Source organism: Microcaecilia unicolor, chromosome 1 (assembly GCF_901765095.1).
Source record: "Microcaecilia unicolor chromosome 1, aMicUni1.1, whole genome shotgun sequence".
NCBI lineage: Eukaryota > Metazoa > Chordata > Amphibia > Gymnophiona > Siphonopidae > Microcaecilia > Microcaecilia unicolor.
The window spans coordinates 117,200,800-117,217,796 of NC_044031.1; the positions used below are offsets into that span (position 1 = coordinate 117,200,800).

At 42.4% G+C, this 16,997-nt stretch overlaps 1 protein-coding gene across 1 annotated transcript in view; it reads right to left on the reverse strand.

Moving 5' to 3' along the window:
* SLC39A12 (solute carrier family 39 member 12) overlaps positions 1-16,997 on the reverse strand; it is a 96,738-nt gene that overhangs the window by 25,615 nt on the left and 54,126 nt on the right. Inside the window, exons 9-10 of the mRNA XM_030202167.1 lie at positions 11,964-12,027; positions 11,042-11,044 (exon numbers count right to left, since the gene is read on the reverse strand). Coding sequence (XP_030058027.1) covers positions 11,042-11,044; positions 11,964-12,027 — 67 coding nt within the window. The remainder of the gene's footprint in view (positions 1-11,041; positions 11,045-11,963; positions 12,028-16,997) is intronic.

Genomic DNA, 16,997 nt, shown 5'->3' on the forward strand with positions numbered 1-16,997 from the left:
TGTATGCCCATGTCTGTGTTGCAAAATAGCTTTCTGAAAATTTAACACAATGGAATGAAACTTGGTATAAACAATAATATTAAAAAAAAGTTTTAAAAACGGGACAGATCAGACTGTGAGTTCTAGAGCAATAAGCCCTCCCCAGTCTATCCTCTGCAGCACAAAAACTACATTAAAGTGAAACACAGCAGTTAGTGGATTGCTCCATTCAAACATTGTGTCTTCATCCTCTATTCCCCACTGCTGTACTGCCCCCCATATTCTAAAAACTAAACCCCCAACTGACCCTCGACCATCCAAACTACCTCACCACACCTCCTCCAGCATCCCCCAACATGTCTCATCCCAAAACTAACCCCCTGTAACTGCACCAACTGCAAAACTACACCCCTGAAAATACCCTCTACCTTCCAAACTGTCCCACCCCCCTAAAACCCCCCTGCCACTGCTCCACTACTGCCAAAATGTATCAATGTTCCCAAACTGTGCCCTGTAACTGCCATATACCATAAATATACTGCCATATACCATAAATACAAATGACCCCCCAACCCACAAATTGCTCTACTCCCGAAAAACCAGACCTAACCCCCCGCCATCCCAAAAACTACCTCACTCCAAAGCTACCCCTGCAATTACTCCATCACCCTCAAAACTGCATGTTTCAACTACCATCACATCCCCCCAACTGCTTCCAGGCCCCCTAAACACCCTGCCCCTTCACAAAAAGCCCAGCCACCCATAGCTACTCACCCCCTCAGACACAATACATGCGCAGCAAAAACATACATATACAAGAACTGTAAATAATTAATTATTCTTTAAGGGACAAATATTTATTCATTTTGATCTATTTCATTTTCTTTGTTATTGCTAATTGTCTTGTGAAATCTAGTAACTGCTAAAGTGTTCCAATGGTTTACATATTTTTGGATCTGCTGTGAGAATTATTGTCTTCTTGGAGACTGGTGAAAACAGGTGTCCTTTATGGCTGTGCCCTGTTTTTAAAATTATTTAATATCTATAGGCAACCATTAGGACAGTTTCTTCAAAGGTTGGGTACTGGGTTTCATACATTTGCTGATGACATTCAGTTAATGTACCCAGTAGAAAGGGACTTGAAGTTGGTGAAAGAAAATTTATTGGACTGTATGACACATATGAAAGTTTGGATGAACCAGAATAACTTAAGCTTTTGAATCTGCAAAAGACTGAATTGTTCCAGGTTAGTTGTACATTTTTCCGCAAATTGATGTTGACTTTGCTGATTAAAGTAAAGAACTCGAGAGTTTTTTGTAGATTCATCCATCTCTATGCATCCTTAAGTCAATGCAATAGTTAAAATTTCCTTTTATAAGCAGCAGATGGTCTGATGGTTGAAGTACAATTTTCCTCTGGGCAATTTTCATATGATCTTGCAACCTTTAGTACTGACTAGCTTAGATTACTGTAATTTTTTTGTACTTGAGTTGTTTTAATGGTGTGATCTGTGCTTTGCAGACTATACAGAATTCTGCTCTCTGTCTACTAATGAACTGTAATCATTTTGATCACGTTACTCCATAGTTGAAATAACCACATTGTTTGCCTGCTGTTTGGTGGGTGAGATTCAAAGTATTGGTCTTGATATTTAATGCACTTCATGCTGATGCCCCTGAATATATCAACCAAAGAGTAGGGCAAGGATTGCGCTTCCAAATACCACAAGGAAGACACAGAATATTATTGTCAATGATGTTTATTAGAAATACACCAAAAGGACTCGACACAGCAGCTGTGTTTCGGTGCTTAAGCGCCTGCTTCAGGAGTCTGATCAATCTGATGCTACAAGATCAAATAGACTTCTGTGTGGCTAAATAAAATGCAAACAGAAACCTTCTGTTACAGCGAAACTATTGACACAAAATGAAAATAGTCTCCGGTAGTGCCGAACAGTAAGTAGAGTTTGATACTTCTTTGGTTTCCTGCGTGATGCTCTACAATTTGATACTTCCTTGGTTTCCTGTGTGGCGCTCTATTTACTGTTCGGCACTGCTGGAGACTTTTCTAATTTTGTGGAGATATTTTCGCTGTGCAGAAGGTTCCTGTTTGTATTTTCTTTAGCCACATAGAAGTCTATTTGACCTTGTAACACCAGATTGGTCAGACTCCTCTTGGCTGCTGTGTTGAGTCCTTTTGGTGTATTTCTAATAAACATCATTGACAACAATCTTCTGTGTCTTCCTTGTGGTATTTGGAAGTGCTACCCTTGCCCTACTCTTTGGTTGATTCTTCTACAGTTGTAGGGTGTGTTATTCCTTCACCTCTTGTGGTGCTTTTTCTTACTGCCCCTGAATTTAAGAAATCCAAGTTACCCATCAGCATCTTCCACAAACAATGTCTTGGGTGTGGTTGTATGTGATGATTTTAAGGTGATCAAACAGAGAAGGTGATGACAAAACCCAGAAGGATACTTGAGTGTATAGGGATAGGAATGACCAGTAGAAAAAAGGAGGAGATAATGCATCTGTATAAGTCTCTGGTTAGACCTCATTTAGAATACTGTGTACTTTATTTATTTTATTTTATTTTTTATTTTTATTAATTTCCATTATTGAAGAAGCAAAAATATACTTGCACAGAAAAGCACAGTTAAATTAAAATATTAATACAGAAAATAATATAAGAAAATTCTATTTAACTTCACTTAAGTCCACAATTCGAGTCCAATATCCCTAAACCATGGAGATCAAGGAAATACTAATTAAACTTTTATCGGCTGTGCACAGATCCTATATTCTTAACAGGAGTAAATGCTGGATAATTGAAATCTCCAGCATTTCGTCTAGCTGTTATAAAGGCTGCGAGTTGAGAAGGTTCATAATAAGCAAATTTCTCTGAGTGGTATTCTGATCACACATTTACATGGATATTTAAGGAAAAAAGTTGCCCCTAACTAAAGCACTTCTGTTTTCATTTGAAGAAACTGCTGACATCTTTTTTGTGTGTCCCTTGAGACATCGGGATAAATTCGAACTTTGAAACCCTTAAAGGTTTTTTCTTTATTTTGGAAAAACATCCTCAAAATCCAAATTTTATCTGGTGTCAGAGCGACTGCAGCCACCAAGGTAGTTGCTGTTACTTGTTCTATATCTGATGTTTCCAACTTCGAACTTTGAAACCCTTAAAGGTTTTTTCTTTATTTTGGAAAAACATCCTCAAAATCCAAATTTTATCTGGTGCCAGAGCGACTGCAGCCACCAAGGTAGTTGCTGTTACTTGTTCTATATCTGATGTTTCCAACAACGCGGAGACATCTAGCACCTGATTATTCTGAACTTGTTGATTTTCATCACTCTTAGTGGGAAGATAATAAACCTGTGAGAAGGGGGGGTGTTATCATCCCCAACCCCCAAATTTCTTTGATATAGTTTTTTTAACATTTCCTGAGGAGAGACAGACTTTTGTTGAGGAAAATTTGTAAAACGTAGATTATTACTTCTAGAGTAATTTTCAAAAATTTCCGTCTTCCTCCTAAGATTCATCAAGTCCTTAACCATATTATTTTACAATAATTGCATTTGCTGAAAGTCCTTTTCTTGATTTTGAACTTGATGAGTCACAGTTTTTAAACCATTCTCCGTTTCTTTTAACTTCCCTTCTAGTTCTACAATTTCTTTCTTTATTTTTTGTACCTGGGGGCATAATACTTTTCCTAGGTCAGCAATTAAAGTCCACAAATTATCCAAAGTCACTTCAGGAGGTTTAATGAATAAAGTTGTACATTAAGTGGTCAGTACCTCAGCTTGTTGTGTTATAGTTTCTCCTTCTCGATTCGTGGCACCAAACTCTCTCGTCATTGTAAATGCTGTCTCCGCAGCTAACAGAGGAGTTTGTAAACTCCACAATTCCCCCTCATGATCGTAATCCACCTCCCGTCATTCGGTACCTGGAGCTCGATCCACTCCCAGGACTGGGGACGCCGTCATTTGGGAGCTGCTTCCACACGGCTGCGGGGGAGGAACTCAAGTGTCGGGGCTAAGTGTAACTTCCAGCCCATAGTTCTGCCTAGGACCTCCATCTGCCCTGAGCTGAACAGGCAGGCCGCTAACTGGCAATTCAGGATCCGGAGTTCGTTGCATAAATGTTACAATAGACCCGGGACGAACGGAAGGTTCTGCCACTGGGAGGTTACGGCAGCGGCCCGGCCTCTTCTTTTTGGCATCACAAAAATTTCTTTTAATTAAACGCAGGAGCTCTCACACAGGTCCGATCCACTCGGCGGCCATCTTCGACTCCCCTAGAATACTGTGTACAATTCCGGACACCACGCTTTCAAAAAGATATAAACAAGATGGAGTTGATCCAGAAAGTGGACAGACTGGATGGACCATGCAGGTCTTTTTCTGCCGTCATCTACTATGTATGTTACTAAAATGGTCAGTGGTCTTTATCATAAAGCCTATGGGGACAGACTTAAAGATCTCAATATGTATACTTTGGAAGAAAGCGAGATGTTTAAATATCTCTGTGACATAAATACACAAGAGGTGAGTCTCTTTCAATTGAAAGGAACTGTGGAATGAGGGGGCATAGGATGAAGGTGAAAAGGGACAGGCTCAGGAGGAATCTAAGGAAATACTTCACAGAACAGGTGATGAATGCATGGAACAGCCTCCTGGTGGAGGAGGTGGAGACAAAAAAACTATCTGAATTCAAGAAAGCTTGGAACAAACCCATAGGATCTCTAAGGGAGAGGAAGAGATAATAGATGACATGACAGGGCAGACTGGATAGGTCATATGGTGCATTGCCTTCATTTTTCTGGTTTCTATGGGAAAGGACTAGCTTATGTTAGGCAATTTGTTTGTATTACCATTCTCTGAAACCTAAATTGGGTAGCTATTAGGTTGAATGGACTGCCGGGGGGTTGTGCACTGGTCTTCAGTTGGCAGGAGAATGTCAAACAGCACTTCTTATCTGCTGCTTCCTCCTCTGTGAGTTTTCATCTATAGTCCTATTTGAAGAAGTTTTAAAATGAATTTATATTATGATGGGAAACCAATACACTTGCTTGTCTAGCGCTCACCAAAGGGTTAAACTCATCATGGAGAAAAAAGCCAAGAGAGGATGGCTGACTTACAGGCTTATTTTCGAAAGAGGGCGCCAATCTTTCGACACAAATTGGGAGATGAGCGTCCTCCCAGGGGCGCCCAAATCAACATAATCAAAAGCTGATTTGGGGCGTCCTCAACTGCTTTCCGTCACGGGGACGACCAAAGTTCCCGGGGGCGTGTCGGATGCATAGCGACGGCGGGACTGGGGCGTGCTTAACACATGCGTGTCCTTGGTCGATAATGGAAAAAAGAAGGGCGTCCCTGACAAACACTTGGCCGACTTTACTTGGTCCTTTGTTTTTTATGACCAAGCCACAAAAATGTGTCCTAAATGATCAGTTAACCATCGGAGTGAATCGGGGATGACCCCCCCCCTACTCCCCCAGTGGTCACTAACCCCCTCTCACCCTAAAAAAAAAATTTAAACATTTTTTTCAGCCTCTATGCCAGCCTCAAATATCATACCCAGCTCCATGATAGCAGTATGCAGGTCCCTGGAGCAGTTTTAATGGGTACTGCAGTGCACTTCAGGCAGGCGGACCCAGGCCCATCCCCCCCCATCTGTTAACTTGTGGTAGTAAATATGAGCCCTCCAAAACCCACCACAAACCCACTGTACCCACATCTAGGTGCCCCCCTTCATCCCTAAGGGCTATGGTAGTGGTGTACAGTTGTGGGGAGTGGGTTTTGGGAGGCTCAGCACATAAGGTAAGGGAGCTATGCACCTGGGAGCTTTTTCTGAAGTCCACTGCAGTGGCCCCTAGGGTGCCCGGTTGGTGTCCTGGCATGTCAGGGGGACCAGTGCACTATGAATGTTGGCTCCTCCCATGACCAAAGGGCTTGGATTTGGTTGTTTATGAGATGGGCGTCCTTGGTTTCCATTATCGCCGAAAATCGGGGATGACCATCTCTAAGGTTGACCTAAATGTTGAGATTTGGGCGTCCCCGGCCGTATTATCGAAACAAAAGATGGCGGACTTTGGTCCTGGGGAACTGAGGAACTGAGTTCGATTCCCACTTCAGGCACAGGTAGCTCCTTGTGACTCTGGGCAAGTCACTTAACCCTCCATTGCCCCATGTAAGCCGCATTGAGCCTGCCATGAGTGGGAAAGCGCGGGGTACAAATGTAATTTTAAAAAAATACGGGTTTCCCCGCCCCTTCTTGGGGACGTCCTGCGAGGACGCCCTCAGGAAAACATGGGCACCCCTTTCAATTATGCCCCTCCACGTGTTATATTTTTGTAGTAATAACTTATGACACACGCTTGATGAATTAATTTGAATGACAGAGAAAAAAATGGATTGAGTATTGTTATCCACAATTAATTCTGTTTCTGATACTCAAATCCATCAATTTTACACAATTATATTTAGATTTCTAATATTAGGTTTTAACCAATAAACAGAGCTGAAACTCCCCAATGTAAAACACACACACACTAGAAAAACAGTACTTCCTCTAGGTTTCTACATTATATTTTTTGTGTCTTTTCTGCTCTGAGTCTTAAATGACACAAACTACAAACATACAGCTTTGATTCCCCTGAAGAGATGCCCAGCATTAGTACCTGTGGCATGAAAACACTATTAGAAATAACTTTTTTTAATGAGCTCCCGATTAGCTAGATAATAAACACATAGATTTACAATTTATAAACACCTAAGGTTAGAAGCTTAATTATATTAGTGCAAAATTGTTAATTAAGATGGGGGTGGGCCAGATTTTGTAAAGCATTTTCACAAGATCCAAGCCCTCACATCTCAAAGCCTACTTGCTTTGCTTACTCTGTTCAGAGTTTAAGCAGGTTTGGATCTAATCTGACCTGGTCGCCTCCTTCACTGAGCATTTGTTTTGCTCATTTTTGAAAACAAAACCCAGCCTGTAGTAGGATTATTGCCATAAAAGAATACCAGAAATATCTGAAGCTTACTTAACAAGATTATGCTGGCTAGCTGAGTCACAGCTAGCTGAGGAAGGTACACAGGCACCATAAGGGCCTGGAAAACTCATGCGATGAACAAGCTACTTCTAACTTTGAACAAAATCATTCTAGCTCTGTGAAGTGGGCTGAAGCCAGTTTGGAAGTTTGAAATTATATTTCACCTTAATTTCATTACCACTTTTATTGACTCAAACAATCTTAGCACCAGGTTCTAGCCATTAGACAACCTAGGTGATCACCTAGAATGACAGCTTATTGGGGGAGGGGGTTAGGATGGTGATATAGACCAGTTACAATCAAATCACAACAGTACTCTGAGGCCAGTGCAAGGGTAGTAGTAAGTTTAGTTGTATATTTAGACTTTCTATACCACCTTTGCCAGCTAGCAGATCAAAGCGGTTTAAATAATATCAAGAACTTACAGAAAAAAACAGAAAAGAACTATAATATATAGATAGGAACGATAACAACCATCCATATAATACTAAGGATTAGGGTGAGGCACTGGACTGTTACATAGGGTGAATAGGAGCAAGGGGGGGGGGGAGGAAAAAGGAGTGATGGGAAAAAGGGTACTCCTACAAATGGGAAGAGGCAGAACCAGAGAAAAGGGGAAAACTTGATTAAAAAGTACCAAAAGCCAGGAAGAAAAGCCAAGCCTTCAGTGCAACTTTAAATTTAAGTTTTCTTCTGGATCACGGGGCCAGACAGAGGGAACGACAAGTTCCACATAAGGACTTCATTCAGCACCTTATGTAGAGGAGCCGTCACAGCCTCTCTAGGTGGAGAAGGATAATCCAGGACCTCGAGCATCTCAGCCCTGGGCTCATCCTCAACCTCCATAGGAAAAGGAATAGCCGTAGCCATTTCCCGGACAAAAGATGTAAAGGACAGACTCTCCGGTGGAGATAGTCTCCTTTCTGGTGGAGGGGAAGGATCCGAGGGAATCCCAAAGGACTCATGAGAAGGAAAGTACCTGGGGTCTCCCTCTGACTCCCATGAACGCTCCTCTTCAGTATCGGATAAATCTTCCCTCAGGGCACTCCGCGACTGAGCCTGCTTCGACGCTGAGGAACGATGTCCTCGATGGTGATGTCGAGAAGTTGACGGCCTCCTAGACTGCGGTGAAGCTTCTTCCACTGACGTCAAAGGGGAGTCAACCCGGGTGGCAGCTGACGTCGATGCCGCAGGCGGCACCAAGGCCGGGGACCTCTCCGCAGGAGAAGGGCCAGATGTCACTGCAGCCGGTGGCACGGAAGGCGCAAGCACCCCCGACACCAAAGCAGACTGGTGCAGCAATCCCTCCAGAAGCTCTGGAAGCAGGGCCCGGATGCGCTCGTCGAGAGCTGCCATTGGAAAAGGCTGCAGGGTCAGTGGAACAGGTGGTGTCAGAATCTGTGGAGGCTCAGGAGCAGGCATCGGACTGCTAGGAGACCGACGCATTGGCACCTCCTGTATCGCGGGGGAGTGGTCCTCTCGGCAACAACGCTTCTCGGGTGCCAACTCTCTCGATGCCCCGGAGCGCCCGCTACCGTGCATCGAAGGAGAACGATGATGGTGCTTCTTCGCCTTCGTTGAACACCCGTCATCAAGACTCCTCGGTACCAATGAGGAGAACATGGAATCCTCACGTCTCCTCGGGGCTGGATACGATGAAGGCCGGTCCCGGGGGGCCTGCATAACAGGAGGCCTCGAGACAGGTGGAGACCCACTCGACACCTCACTGCTCCCGATGTTGATGCTCCTGTCGATGTCGACACCGCCGACCTCTGTACCGATGTCGACATCAAAGGACCAGACCGAGCCCCAAAAAGCTTTTCTCATTGGGATTCTTGAGACACTTGAGTCCGTTTCTTCATACGAAGACACAGACTACAAGTGGTTGGCTATGGTCAGGCCCAAGGCACTGTATACACCAGGTGTGGGTATCAGTACCTGAGATGGTCCGGTTGCACCGAGTACAATACTTGAAGCCGCTGGGTGTCCTCAATGACATGGACAGAAAAATGGCCTCGGCAAAATCAAACAACGCGATTGTGCCAAAAAAGCGAAGGGCACTAAAAGGGAGAAACCCGGCCGCATCGAAAAAGAAAGTAAACTTTAAAATAGGCAAAAAAAAACCCCCAAAACTAAAAGAAACCGGGTAATAATTTTTTTTTTTAAAGAAAATGACAAAAGAGTGAACAGAAAACACAATAGTCATCAGACTCTTTTTCCTGGGCCCAAAAAACGAAGAGAACAGGAAAACAGCCTGTTACCTCACCGTGGACAAAAAAGAATTGAGGGGCATGCTCGCGCGATGGGTGGGAAGTTGTCCACGCATACGTGCCAGAAGACTCTAGGCAAAAACTTTTTATTTTTGCTTCAAAATTTGTTCCGTTTCCTGGACCGACGCAGATGTCGACCCACATGCAAGAACAAGCAGCCTGCTTGTCCTCAAAGAATGGAGACTACAGCAGACACCTTGGGAATACTAGCAGAGGATTTACAAAGCATACGGGGATAGCTGCAGACCCTTCAGCAGAAGGTGGACACTCTCCAGCCCTCGAGTCAGGAGCAAGGAAAAAGGGACTATCCTGTCGCAAGAACTTCTACACTATTACAGGAGAAGTTTGATGGGGTTCATTTATCAGTGCAAGCTTTGAATCCAACCTCATCTATATATGTTCACATTGTACTCATTCAAGAAAAGATTTACATTTTGCTTACTCACAAACAAAGCCCTGGTATGGGCTAATCCGTTGCTAGAACAGAACATTATTATTCTGATAAGCCTGGAACACTTTGTGACTGCCTTTCCCATGCCTTTGGGAGTGGAGTAGTAGCCTAATGGTTAGTGCAGTGGGCTGAGAACCTAGGGAACTGGGTTCAATTCCTTGTGACCCTGGTTAAGTCACTTAAACTTCCATTACCCCAGGTATAAAACGAAAAACAGATTGTGAGCCTAGTAGGGACAGATAAATTGCATAGAATATGTAAATTGCTTTGGTTGTACCACAGAAAGTTGGTATATCAAGTCCATGACCTTTACCCTTTGACAACTGCAACAAACCCAGTTAGCCGAAAATAATATGATGACCCTCTGCTGGAGCTGACAGTTATTCAAAAAGGGGGTGAATGAAATGTCCATATTGGATATGATAAGCTATTTTCCAAGTACCTAGTGATGTCCTTACTATCTTCCAACACCTAGTCAATGAGATATTCTGAGACATACTAGATCAGTGAATGGCAGTATATCTAGATGATATTTTGATCTTCTCTGAAGACCCAGAACACCTTGATCGCCAAGTTTGTGAAGTATTGGAGTGACGTAGGAAGCATAAGCTATATGCCAAGCTGGAAAAATGAGAGTTTGACAAGAGATCTATTGAATTTCTGGTTTGTCTTATTTCCCCTGAAGGCATCCAAATGGATCCCTGGAAGATCTCAGCTAGGACAGAGTGGTCCATTCAAAAAGATATCAAGGGCCAGTGGCGTTCCTAGGGGGGCTGACACCCGGGGCGGATTGCCGATGTGCCCCGCCCCCCGGGTGCAGCGCCCCCCCCCCCGGAACAGCGTGATGCCCCCCCAGTGAAAGAACCCCAGATCCCCTGGCGAAAGAACTCCCCAGGGTGCACGCCGCTGGGGGGGGGTGCCGCGCGCCTGCCGGCTCTTCGCCCCCACCGCCCCCCCCTTGGTACGCCACTGTCAAGGGCATCCAGTTTTTTTTTAGGATTTGCCAACTTTTATCAATACTTTATTGAATGGCTCTGCAAGGTAGTGGACATCCTTAAGACAGTGTTCATATCTACCTCTATCTAGATACACCTTGATCCCAAGCAGCTCTTTATAGCAGAAGCAGATGCATCCAGAGGGGTGTTTGGTGCTGTACATTCCCAGCAGAAGTCACTGGGGAATCTCCTCCACCTATGTGCTCATCTTAGAAGCTGACAGTAATGGAAAAAATTCATATTTTTGCTAGAGTTATTGGCTAGTTAACCTGCCTTTGAAGAATGGCACCATCTCCTTGAGAGAGTGTGCCACCAAGTCCAGATCTACATGAATCATAAAAATCTAGAATTTCTCAAGAACTCATAAAACATTAATTCTAGACAAGTGTGCTGGTCATTTTTCTTTGCCCATTTCAACTTTGTCATGATCTACTTACTTGTCGCCCAGAATAACATGACCTATGCCCCCTCCCAGAGAGAAGGAGACCAGGTACCAGAACCAAAGTCTCTCAGAAAGGGAGAGCAAGAGATGGAATGTGAGCATTTGTGTATGTATTTATCACAGAGAGAGAGAGAGAGAGTGTGACTTTGTATTGTTGGGGGGAGGCGAGGAAGAGTGATAGAGAGAGATGAAAAGGACTCTTTTTTTTTTTTAAGTTTTAACTCACAATGTCCCAAGTTTGTTGCATTTACTCAAATAGTACCCAATTGCTTAAAGAGCAAACAGATATTGAGAATAACATATTCTGCCTGCCATTTATGCCATATTGGTTAGTTGAATGAAATCATTCTTCACAATTTGGAGGAAGTTGTTTGGAGTAAAGATGCATGGGCATGAAAAAAAGCCACCAACGCTTTGAATATTTTTGGTGTACTTTAAAAATTAATCTGATGCAGTCCCTTTCAAAACCACAAGAATTTGAAATTTCCCTGATTTCCAGGGTCTATGGCAAGAAGATTCATGCAGATTCCTACAAAATGGCAAATTCAGGTCAAAACTGCATAAAATCTGGCCATGTTTTCCACACATTTCATGAGGAAATTCACAAAACTGGAGAGAATTCAAAAATTCCATCAAACCTGAACCAAGCTGAAATGCACATCACTAGTACAAACCTGAGCTGAACCAATTACCCATCATCGAGTCATTTAAATTGTGTTTTAATTATTTATTTGATTGATCATACATTGTTCTATCTTTTAATTCTTACTTTTTCTGATGGCCGTAATATTATCCATTGAAAGGTCAGTTGACTCTGCATCTTCAGGACTTCTCTAAAGAGTGAGAAAAATAAATTGATGTGTTTTAAAAGGATATTTAAACACATAACTTATTGTGTGCTGTTTGAAAACTATTCTTAATGCACAAATTTAATCTAAAGTTGTTTCTTTTGAAAATTTTCAGGTTTCTATGTCACAATTCTCCGGTCTCTCTGACAGCACCTATGTGAAAAATAGTGTTAACTCATTGCAGCCATTTCAACTATGATGTCACCTCATATACAACATTATCCATCAGACTGTAGTTTGAAACAGTTTCAAAGCCTGTTCTTAGGGAGAAACTACTCTTTGATGGGCTACTAACAGGCTCATTTTCGAAAGAGATGGACGCCAAAAAATGACATAAATCGGCACTTGGACGTCCATCTCACACAGATGTCCAAATCAGTATAATCTAAACCAGATTTTAGACGTCTTTCTCAAAAGTCCGTTGCAAGGACATACAAATCTCAAGGGGGCATATTGGAGGTGTGGTCGATGTGGGACTTGGGCGTTCCTAAGACTTGGACGTCTTTGAGCCATAATGGAAAAAAGCAAAGACGTCCAAGACAAAAACTTGGATGTTTTCAACCAAAAAGGTGCCTGAAATGACCAGATGACCACTGGAGGGAATCGGGGATGACCTCCCATTACTCCCCCAGTGGTCACTAACCCCCTCCCACCCTCAAAAAACAGGATTAAAAATATTACTTGCCAACCTCAGATATCATACTCAGGTCCCTGGAGTAGTTTAGTAGTAGGTGCAGTGCACGTCAGACAGGTGGACCCAGGCCCACCCCCTCCCCTACCTGTTACATTTGTGGAGAAAACAGCGAGCCCTCCAAAATCCACCACAAACCCTCTGTACCCACATATAGGTGCCCCCTTCACCCGTAAGGGCTATGGTAGTGGTGTACAGTTGGGGGTAGTGGGTATTGGGGGGCTCAACAGACAAAGTAAGGGAGCTGTGTACCTGGGAGCAGTTTATGAAGTCCACTGTAGTGCCCCCTAGGGTGCCCGATTGCTGTCCTGGCATGTCAGGGGGACCAGTGTACTAAAAATGCTGGCTCCTCCCACGTCCAAATGGCTTGAATTTCGACGTTTTAGACTTGGACGTCGTTGGTTTCGAAATCCAAAATCCAAGGACATCCAAGGTATTTTCGAACACAAAGATGGACGTCCATCTTTTTTCAAAAATGACCTTTTCCCTGCCTCTGAATTTGGACGTTCTACAAAGACGTCCAAATTCTAACTTAGATGTTTCTTTTGAAAATGCCCCTCTAGGTTTCTTTAGAATCAGGCAGAGGTATATAGCAGAAATGCAGTGTTACATAAAGGGACAAGAGCTACTTCAGTATTCTGGCAACTAAGCCTTTTTGAATACTAAGCTCAGCTTCATGATCGAACGTCCATTCTATAAATATTGACTTTCTTGAAGCCTTCCACCTTTGACTGGTATCTCTTGTGATTGCCTGGGACCCCACCAAGAATAGGAACATACCTGGCTCTTTATTTTCAACTCTAGGACGCCAAGTAGAAGAAATCCACTCACACACCACTAATAAATAAAAAATATAGATCACAGGCCTTTGGGAGAGAGAGAGTACTGAGAGTCACACGTAATAACATTAACTCACCCAGAATTGTCTCAACTCCTTCTGGCTCTCTGCTCAATTTTATTAACTAAAGGAATGCATTAAGACATGTCAGAGTCAGCAGGTATATAATATATATGATTGGCTACATGGCATAGACGGTACAAGATATAGATGCTGATTGGTTGAAGATTATATTCAACTTCTATCAGCATTCTAGAGAGCAAAGATCAGACAGCTGCTAGCTATTTTAGTAAAGATCATTATCATTCCAGTAAAGATCACTAACATTTATAGGCATACGGAACTAACATACATTATTCCTAACAGCTGCATGCTCAGACATCTGCATATTTTGTTTTCACTTAACTATTCCTTGCCAAAACATTCATGTTCTTAGTGACACTTCCCAGCATCTGAACAAAACATTCATTACTTAAGTTTGCTGAAACTGTTAATTCAGCAAGTGTTAGCAAACTGTAACTAGGTTAAATGCATCTGTCCTGCTCTGTCTTAAAATTGTCTCAATTTCATATTTTTAATGTTTGACTCTTGATGTTGAGCTGGGGGGGTCCTATCATTTTCATATTACATCCTTAATATCATCACTTGATGTACAGCACAAGCTAACCAACTTGTAGTTTGGGGCTCAGCTTCATCTGTGGATCTCATTGCAGGGAAAATCTGGTCAAGCTTCAGTGACTAAACATCAAGGGGGTAATTCTATATATGACGACTAAAGTTGCATGTGCAAATTTTGTAGTGTGGCAAATTGTGTGCACAACTTGATTAACAAGTCAATTGGTGCCAATAATTGGGTAATAACAAGCAATTATTGGCACTAATTGTATTCTAAGTACTACGTATAACTTCTAATGTGTGGATCTCAAAAGGGTGCATTGCCGTGGGCGGGTCATAGGCATTCCTAAAAATTACATGCACTTTTATATAATATGCCCGATCTGCACCTAAGTTAGGTGTAGGCATTTATACCAGGTTTTAATTGGTGTAAATGGATGGTACTACGCATATTCTATAAACTGTGCCTAACTTTAGGTGAAGTTTATAGAATAACGTTAAGTGCATTTTTTTCTGTAACATATATAAAATTCTCCCCCAAGTCCATAAAGCAGTGAGGTTCAAGAGGATATAAGAACACAAGATAAGTCATGCTAAGTCATACCAAGGTACATCAAGCTCATTATCCAGTATCTGACAGTGGTCAGTCTGAGTCACAGGTGTCCACGGACATCATCAACAGAAAGGAAAGAAAGAACTTAACAAACCCTCATACCAAGAAGACAGACAACTGATAGAAATTACCACCACCTCAAACCCAATTGAAAACCACCAACTAATACAAATAGGCTACATCAATGCCAGATCGGCGGTTAATAAAACCACAATTATAACCGACTGGATTACTGAGGAACATCTCGATTTCCTACTTATTAGCAAAACTTGGATCCATGACTCCAAAGATCCAATAATTTTAGAGCTATGTCCCCCAGGATACAAAATTACCCACTGGACAAGAGAAGGAAAAAGAGGAGGAGGCATAGCAATAATTTATAAATCGCAATTCACAGTCACAACAACAGCAGAATCTATGCTTCCCCAACTTGAAATAGCCTCAGTCAGAATCAACCATCCCAAACTGTGTGATCAACTAAACCTAATCCTATTTTACAGACCCCCGGGCAACTGGCAAGACTCACAAACGCACTTTATGGATTTCATATCGAATACTTGCATTTCCACCCAGGACCTTCTCATAGCAGGAGACATCAATCTCCATCTTGAAGATACCAAATCAAGCAATGTACTTGAATGCAAGGAATTCCTCCAACTATGGGAACTTCACTGGCCAAACATGCAACCCACCCACAACAAAGGACACACATTAGACATTATTACCCACAAATTCCCATCAGAACCTAATCTCACAGTCATAGACACAAAGTGGACAGCCATGCCATGGCCCGATCACTACAAAGCAAACCTCTCCCTCTGCTTGAAAACAAAAAAGACACAACAAAATCAGGAGCAAAAAACCTATACTACGAGAGGCAAAATAGACCCACCAACATTCTGGCAGCAATTCTATACAGACGAATGGACAACACCCACAGAATCGCCCCAATTTCTCCAAGAATGGGACAATAGATGCAGAACAGTACTAGACAACATAGCACCAATTCAAACCAGAACCTCACATAGAAAAACTCAATACCATTGTTCAATGAAGAATTGAAAGAACTAAAAACACAGGTCAGAAGATTAGAATGAGCATGGACCAAGAAAAAAGACGAACATACACTCAAAGACTGGAAACAGCTACAAAGAAAATACAAATATACTATAAGACAAACTAAAAGAACGTACTACAAAACCAAAATAGGACCAAACTACAAGGACACACACAAACTCTTCTCACTCGTAAACAATCTCCTAAATACTACACCGGTTACCTCTAACAACACAGACAGCCCATCCGCAACCAATCTTGCGAATTACTTCAATGAAAAAATTATAAAGCTCCGACACATGATACCTACCAACATCACTGAATACACAAGCATCCTTGAATGTCTAGATCCAAAACCTGGGGAAAGCCCAGCAGATCGATCATGGACCAACTTTAACACAATATCGTTAGATGAATTCTCACAATGGCTCGGAAAATACGCCAAGTCACAATGCAAATTAGACATCTGCCCCAATAGCCTAATAAGATCTGCCCCCAAACAATTAAAAAAAGACCTCACAACTCATATAAACCACAGGCTTCAAAATGGTCTCTTTCCCACGGAAAAAGGAAACATCTTACTTACTCCGCTGCCAAAAGATGCTAAGAAAAGCACAATGGACCTAATCAACTATCGCCCAGTAGCATCTATTCCATTCATAACCAAACTCATGGAGGGCATAGTGATGAATCAACTCTCTGATTACCTAAATAAACACTCAATTCTGCACGAGTCTCAGTCAGGATTCCGGTCAAATCACAGCACCGAAACGGTACTAGTATCTGCAATGAACTCATTCAAACAAGCAATTGCAACTGGTAACAACATACTCCTCCTACAATTCGACATGTCCAGCGCCTTTGACATGGTAAATCATGGAATACTACTACATATACTAGAATACTTCGGAGTAGGAGGTACAGTTCTCAAATGGTTCAAAGGATTCCTGACCACAAGATCATACCAAGTAATAACGAATGCGGACATATCACCCTCATGGATACCTGAATGTGGAGTTCCCCAAGGATCCCCACTATCACCAACTCTCTTCAACCTAATGATGATACCTTTAGCCAAACTTCTAGCCAATCAAAACCTTAATCCCTACATATATGCAGCTGACATCACAATTTACATCCCA